The sequence below is a fragment of the Heptranchias perlo genome, chromosome 13, assembly GCF_035084215.1.
Source record: "Heptranchias perlo isolate sHepPer1 chromosome 13, sHepPer1.hap1, whole genome shotgun sequence".
In the NCBI taxonomy this organism is placed as follows: Eukaryota; Metazoa; Chordata; class Chondrichthyes; order Hexanchiformes; family Hexanchidae; genus Heptranchias; species Heptranchias perlo.
Genome location: NC_090337.1, coordinates 8585710 through 8593908, shown reverse-complemented (window position 1 = coordinate 8593908; position 8199 = coordinate 8585710). Strand labels below are relative to the sequence as shown.

Below are 8199 nucleotides of genomic sequence, written 5' to 3'. Positions count from 1 at the left end.
GTAACACATACAGTTTATTTTAATTGCAGAAACATGTAAAGACTTCGTGTTGAACTATGGCGCCACAGAGATGTTAACAAGTAAATAAGCAAAACATTTCTTCACTCCCTCAAGTGATGAAAATCGGACGAGTTGTATAACTCTCCACATTACCACCCAAGTGGTAAAGTTGAAAATGACCCCTCCCCCAGTGATAAACTACCGCAATGATAGTATATTGACAGTGGTTTATTCAGCAAAACCAATATGAATAATCTATTTTGCACATCTCAGTAAAACAAGTTTCACAATAAAAACGTACATATTATAAAACAAGTTTCAAATTCAAAATCGTCGCAATGAAGAAAGAAACTAACATTTGGGGAGGGGGACGGTGGAGATAATTATGACTTTGCGCTTTATTCTAAAACGTGCTTAGCGGATTGGCTGCCTGTTATACAGCTAACTGAAAATTGGGAGATGTATAACGGGCTGATCAGATAGCGGCAGTTTTGCACAGTCGTCCAAAGCCAAAATTACCCTTACTGCCTGTAATTTTGATTTGGTGAGATAATGTAAAATGGGTGATAGCCAATCGGCAGCGCCTTTTACATGGCTCCTAATTTTTATTTCCATTGACTGCAACATTCAGCTTTTATCACGAATATTAATTTCCTATTAAAATGCTATTGCCTTCTTTGTGAAAGTTTTCACAGCTTTTTGGAAGCCATTGCTCCCATCATGTGTTTCTTTGTATTTCTTTCTTTCCTCAATAGAATAATATAACATTTAGGAGCAAAAATGCAGACAAGTAGACCGAAGCTAGAGGCCAAAATAGCAAATACTTCTACGGCTACGGCATATTTGCCGGGAGAACTTACATAAGCTGGAATGAAGGTTATCCAAACTGCGCAAAAAATAAGCATGCTAAAAGTTATATGTTTAGCTTCATTGAAATTATCAGGGAGTTGTCGAGCTAGAAACGCAACCACAAAACAAACACCGGAAAGAAATCCAATATAACCCAATACACAGTAAAAGGCAACGGAAGATCCTACGTTGCATTCAAACACTATTATATCATTAAAATAATTAGTATTTTTCAGAGGATAAGGTGGCGACATAATTAACCAGACAGTGCATATTACACATTGTATCAGCGTAAGGATATAAACAGTCAGACGTTGTTGTGTAGGCCCAAACCACTTCATCATGTTATTATTGGGAAGGGTTGCTTTAAATGCCAGGACTACAACAATTGTTTTGCCCAAAACACAGGAAACGCAAAGAACAAACGTAATACCAAATGCTGTGTGACATAACATACAAGACCAGACTGAAGGTTCTCCAATGAATGTAATTGAACATAGAAAACAAAGTGTCAACGCAAAAAGGAGAAGAAAGCTTAACTCAGAGTTGTTAGCTTTAACAATTGGAGTGTGTCTGTAAACATAGAATATTGCGAATACACTAATTGTGGTGCTGGCTCCGAGCAACGCCAGTGTCACCAGAATGATTCCCATGATCTCCGCAAAGGAAAGAAACTCAATTTCCTTTCGTATGCACCGATCCCGTCTTTCATTAGACCTGTATTCCAATGGACATTTTATGCAATGGACAGAATCTAAAACGTAACAAAAAACGTGATAATTATTGGTAGAATATTAAATCCAATACAGCAATACAGAAATCAAGTTTAGACTAAATGACAATACGGCAGATAATGGTATTATTTTTTCTTACCAGTTGTGTTACTAATTTCACCTTCAGCGCATTGTATGCAATCAAAACAGCAAATAGGCTGTCCTTTTCTTACAGCCTTCCTTGTTCCTTGGAGACAGCTTTCAGAGCAAACAGCTTTAGGAACCTGGTTATGAAAAGAAAGTTATATTGTGGCAATGTTGGAATTGCTATACAGCAAATTTACAAAATTCAAACGTCGCAAAGCTTTTTTGTATTAAATTTATTAATTTTAATAGGATTCTGCCTTTTAAATAATGTTATACCTCGTGACGCAATCCTGTCCCAATTTAAATGCACTTTGAAGTGTCTGAGGTAGACTTGAAGTTACAGAAGCATAAAATTTCTAAATTCGCGATTCTTATTGTAACATTCACAGAGTTGATTTCCTTTTATAACGAAATACAAAAAAAGGAAACAAAGCAACTAAAATCTAATTAGTTGAGCAGCCATATTCTTAAATGACTAAAATAGACACTAATTTCTTTAAAACATTATGGCTTTACCTCCGAGATGAATTTACACCCCAACGTCTCTCCATTATAAATCTAGATTGCCCGTTTACATTCTGAATAACTTTTTTAAACATGTTCAGCCACTTTTAAGTATTTTCATATCTGCACATCTGGATCCCTTTAATTTTTGCAATGCATTCACAAAAGTATCATTTAAGATACTGTTGTTTCTAAAATGTATTACCGTATATTTTCCCATATTGAACTGCATCAGTTATGTGACTGCCTATGTACTCTCTGGTGGTGAAGTGTCAGCAAATAAAGCTTGGCAAATTATCACATTATTCTGTGCTCATTAAGCTGAGCGATCTTAATACAGGGGAATTCAACCCTTCCCATTTTAAGCACCCACTAGGGTGAACTTTCACATTTACCGCAAGAAAATGGACGGTAGTGGATGGGCCATCCGTTTTACACCCAGCCTGAATTTCGTTTCCCTTGAAGTCGATTGAAATGAAAATCAGGCAATGTGTAAAAAGGGGCGGCTGATACGCTAACGCTCCATTCCGCCCAAATCTTACCGTCATCTGACCTCCACTCCAAACAATTGCCTCTTCGGTTATCGTAAATTCTTCTCCTGAAGGAGCAGATCCATCATAGTGCCCAACATTTACAATATTAATGGCACCAAGAGCATTTGGCTGCCAATTTACAATGTCATATGTTGCGACAGAGTCTCCATTTTCATCAAAATAGACCTTATCACCGATCTTGGTTAAGAAACTCACTGTACTCAAGTAATGCAGTAGCTTTAAGCAAATAAAGATCGAATTATAAATCAATGCTTATTTCAACATTCAGCTTCAAATTCTACCACAATTTATACATTAAAAAAATTGTTCTTAAACCATGTTGAATATCGCTCACCTGCCATGGTTGAAAATTTGAAATATTTGCACAACTCCTATTGGAAAAAGGTCCTTTTCCAGTTTCACATGACACCATATTGTGAAGTGCATGAGCTATAGCATACGTCGCTTTGTACACATTGTAAGTAACTCTATATTGAGATACATCGGTAAATTCATTACGTACATTCTTTAAATCCTCTCTCCCTGTGCAGTCCTTAAGTTGCGAGTCAGCTTTTAGAGGATCCGTTTTGTTTTCTGTACTTCTTAGGGTACAGCTGAAACATCTTTCCCAAAACTTTTTTATTAAAAGGTTTCCTGGATACAAGGAAGGGTGAACCTGCATTAGAAATTCTCTCAACTCTGGTATATCGACTTTACGAATTGCAACTCCAATTGTACCAGAAGCAATCTTTTTACTTTCTTCCGGCGGAAGAAGTAATGTTGAAACCCACGATTCGCTTCCAATCCATTGTATGCCGGTGACATTTTGTCTTACCATTTCCTTTAGTATAATGCCCATGTTTGATTCTCCGACAAAGGCAACGACAACTTTCGTAGAAGAAGTCTTTATCGTGTCAATGGTTTTCAGTAGCTTGTCCCTGGGGTACGTTTTATGAAACGACTCGGAGAAAGCAATACACACGTCTAACTGTTGGACTACTTCTGTGAATGCTTGCATTCCAAAGTTTCCGTAGTCATCATCGCTTTTAATTGTCCCAATCCACGTCCATCCAAAACGTTTCACGAGTTGGGCTAATGCTCTGGCCTGATAGTAATCACTCGGTATTGTTCTAAAAAATGACGGATATTCCTTTCTGTTGCTCAGGCACGCACAGGTCGAAAAGTAGCTAACCTGTCGATATTAAAATAATAAATATTGAAAACAATTTTTCGATTATAATCTTTGTCGTGTATCATTGTTTGCGATATCATGAGATGGATACAGGTGAGGGAGAGCATAAGTTCTAACTGAATTCATCCTTCGAGAGAGTATAACTGTCTGTCCTAAACACAGCATCAACTATTTATTAAATAACTCCAGAGTTTGTGTCTCCTCTATCTACTTTCAAAGTCATTTCCACACATTCATCATTCGTGATTTGCCTTTCTCGGGCTGGAACCAGCTCACGGTGTCCAGTTCTCACCATATAATTTGAAATAATGTCATCAAAGTACCTTTTCTGTACAAGTTACTTGGGGATATTTTTAACTTTGGGCGACATCAAATTAGCCTCCCGTTCTGCATCTCACCCGATATCCCTCCCCATTGAAGTCAGTGGAAGGGAGAATCAGGCGTGGTGTACAATAGGCGACTAATTCGATATCGCTCGTTTTATACCATGGCCCAAATTTAAAATTATCTCCCCCCCCTCCCCCCAACCACTCATATACCTTTCAAGACTGCAAAACATAAATTTGCAGTATTTGCAGTATTGGTTTAGTTTTGGAGAGAGAATCAACACTCGGCGGAGAAGACACAAGACTGAAGATCACTGTTCGCTGTATTAGCCCACCAACGCTTAACGCGTGGCTGTAAATGCGCTAATTCCGAGGTGGGATCCTTTGTTCGAATGTTGCCATTGGATCCCTTACTTTAAATGTCGCAAAATCAGGCAGTGAGTGTCTGTGATTTCCCACCAGTCCGCCCTGCGAGCGCTTTTCTGAGTAGAAAGCACCCCAACTCGGAATCGTTCCGCTTTGAGGTGATTTAAGCAGATTAACCGTTTCAAATAAATGGGTTAATGTCTCACTTAAAACGGAAGACAGACGAATATCATAAAACATTAAGCTTTGGTAGGCTAGTAGTTCTAACCTTATCTGAGGTTGGTAATGGCTGGATTGGTTACCTGTCAGTGAATAAAGATTTTTTTTCATGTATAGTAAGATCCCATCAAAATGTTGGCGAAGAGGTGCACAGAATTAGTTGATTGAGTTATTTTGCATACAGCTGACTCTGCATATATCTGGTCAGTTATGGCAACTGTACAGCATTAATCTAAATTTACCAGCTGAGAAACATTTTGAAAGTTTTATTATTTACCATATTTTTCTTTCAAGCATTGCAAGTTTCTTAAATCAGAATTTCGAAACACTATCTGAAAAAATGGCGAAGACGCAATAGACTATTTACGAAACTACGAAGACATACTGAACCAAGGAGTAGTTAATTAACAAAATACGGAATCCAGACTCCGACTACTTTAGCTAACGTAAATTAATAATTTCATCTGCTTTGAGTTATTGAATAACGTTGCCAATGGGGGATGAATTAAACGAGAAATTAAAACTCACATTGTATAGACGTGACTTCGATTACTATGCATTGTTTGTGAAATTTTATTAAGCGCTGTATCTTACCATAGGAATTCTGAAGGAACCGATTGAAGGTGCTATTGCTAAAGACTGTGTGGATCCAGAATCAGCAACAATAGCAGAAACCATAGAGGAGCGTTTGCAGTTAAAATAGGACGAAGTTTCCTCAGGCTTGTTTAAAAACTCAAAGGCTGCTTTTAGTGATAAAAGAGGCAAATTACAAGAATCGTATATACGGTAACCCAGTGTAACATCGGGGAGCAGCGTTGGGTCCTTATTTATTTCTTCTATTGCAAAGATCATGGCCAGTGCAAAACGGAAAGGCCTGAACCGAAAGCTGCAGGAAACGCATTAGTATTTTAGTAACATAGCAAAGAAAGCACCAAGTACATTTATATCACTGAGACATTCACCTACACGGCTATAGGTGTTAGCTTGGCTCAGTTTCTAGTACTCTCGTCTCTGTTGTGGGTTCAAGTCCCACTCCAGAGACATGGGCACATAATCCAGGCTGACACTCCAGAGCAGTACTGAGAAGGTGCTGCACAGTCTTTCGAATGAGACGTTAAACCTGAGTCTGCCCTCCCAACTGGCTGTAAAAGATCCCATGGCACTATTTTGAAGAAGAGCAGGGGAGTTCTCCCCTTGTCCTTGCCAATATTTGTCCCTCAACCGAAACAACAGAAACAGATTATCTGGGCATTATCACATTGATATTTGTGGGAGCTTGCTGTGCACAAAGTGGCTTGCTGTTACAACAGTGACTACACTTCAAAAGTACTGAGTTGACTGTAAAGCACCTGAGGTAGTACTAAGTTCTTGAAAGGCTATATAAACCCAATTACTTTTTTCTCTTATATATGATGGTATGCAAAACAATATGTAACAGCATGTGCTCAGTTATTTGAAAATGTAATCAACAATATGGTACATCCAATTCAGGTAATGACTTCCACTAACCTTACGCATTTTATCGGTTCTGGTTGGTTGCTAAAAGAAAGATCAGGATGTTCAGCATGGTAATGCACCCCAAAAATTCCACCCAACATGACGTCTCCATCCTTAGACACGCCGAGTAAATCAAACATCCCCCAACGTTTGCAGGTTTCCTCATTCCTCAACCGTGCCAGGGCAAGAGCGGAAAAAAATACCAAAAGGAACCAACAATACATTGTTCACGGTGAAAGTAACTTTCCTCAGCCCGCAACGCTATTGCCGTTTTTATACACTGTTGCCGTGTCACTTGCGTTAATTTCCGTCAAATAGATTTCAAACTCCACTGAGTTTAAACAAATTACGTAGAAATCCCCCAAGGAAAGACATCACCACTTTAGTCAACACGATGATTAAAAAAAACGTGAAGGGAATAATTTTAATGACATAACGTACAAATTGGCAAATTAATGTTCCATCGTTGCTTTTCAGTGAGAATAGTTGAGGTGAAATTAGTTTACTGGCCTTCGAAGTGTTTTGCAACTCAACAACTGAAAAGGGAATTTTTCAGAACAGATTTCTTTGCCCTCTGAGCGGAACTATGTTGGTAATTTTAACTAACGCCATTAAAAGTCAATGGGAGTAATTTTGACTTTGTGCGATAGTGTAAAATGAGTGACAGCGAATTGGCAGCCCGTTTTACATTTCTCCCGATTTTTACTTCCACTGAAGTCAAAATTATCCCCAATCTGGGAGGTGGGGTGGGGTACGACGGGCGTGCGCAGTGGTTCTCTGGCGAACATGAGAGGAAGTAAAACCAGGCCGGCCCACCTAAAGTGTTCATTAAATATACCTGATTCATTTTTTCTTCAGTGAGGGAACAAAGAGCTAGCTGAAAGATTAGGATCATAATACAGGATAATACCCGCAGTGAAAAAGTGGGAGAAGGCAACATAGATAGAAAAGTAAAAAAAAACAGAAAATCCTGGAAACACTCAGCAAGTCAGGCAGCATCTGTGTAGAAAGAAACGGAGTTAACGTTTCAGGTCCGTGGCCTTTCATCAGAACTGAAAGAAGTTAGACATTTAATAGTTTATAAGCAATTACAGAGTCAGAGAAAAGCAGGAGGTGGAGGAAAGAACAAAGGGGACGATCTGTGATGGAATGGAGGGCAAGAGGGATAACAAAAAGGATGATGGTGCAAGACAAAGGGGGTGTCATGGGACAAGTAAAGAATCAAACGATGCATCCAAAGGACAGAAAGGTGTTGATTTGAGTTTCCCCCGTTGGCTCAGTAACTTTATTCTGTAAGTAGCAGACGAACAAAGCCCAGGTTCAATCAAAGAGGTGTCTCAGCTCAGCGTCGTAGTGGGGGAGCAAGAACTGGCATCAGAGTCAATGGATTAGGGAGAGGAAAACCATCCATGGTTCCCATTACTGGTGGCTTTCAGTGGCGTCTGCCTGAATTCTACATAAATGTCACACAGTAAAGGATCAGGCGCAGTTGTGCTGGCCCCGCAGTCCGATTGCATCCTGACACGTGCTAATGGACACTTCGGCGAGGCACGGGAGTGTGATTGGTGCTCATAGAATCTTGACTAATCCTGGACATTATTTATCCCTCAACCAACACCTAACAAGCAGATGACCTGGTCATAATCACATTGCTGTTTGTGGGCGCTTGCTGTGTGCAAATTGGCTGCTGCGTGTCCTATTTTATAACAGCGACTACACTTCAAAAATGCTTCATTGGCTGTAAAGTGCTTTGGGGCGTCCTAACGTCGTGAAAGGCGCTATATAAATGCAAGGCTTTCTTTTTGTTTCTTTTATGTCACCCAGGGATCGATTCAGGAATGGAGGGAAGTGTT

The 8199-nt window shown here is 39.3% G+C and overlaps 1 protein-coding gene across 1 annotated transcript; it reads right to left on the bottom strand.

Moving 5' to 3' along the window:
- Nucleotides 1-689: 689 nt before the first annotated feature.
- Nucleotides 690-6513, bottom strand: LOC137330994 (extracellular calcium-sensing receptor-like). Its single transcript, XM_067994571.1, has 6 exons — nucleotides 6359-6513; nucleotides 5444-5735; nucleotides 3102-3938; nucleotides 2756-2983; nucleotides 1723-1846; nucleotides 690-1603 (listed from the first exon to the last, which is right to left on the bottom strand). Exons 1-6 carry the CDS (start codon nucleotides 6484-6486, stop codon nucleotides 690-692), a joined length of 2523 nt encoding a protein of 840 aa, XP_067850672.1. The 5' UTR covers nucleotides 6487-6513.
- Nucleotides 6514-8199: the final 1686 nt, after the last annotated feature.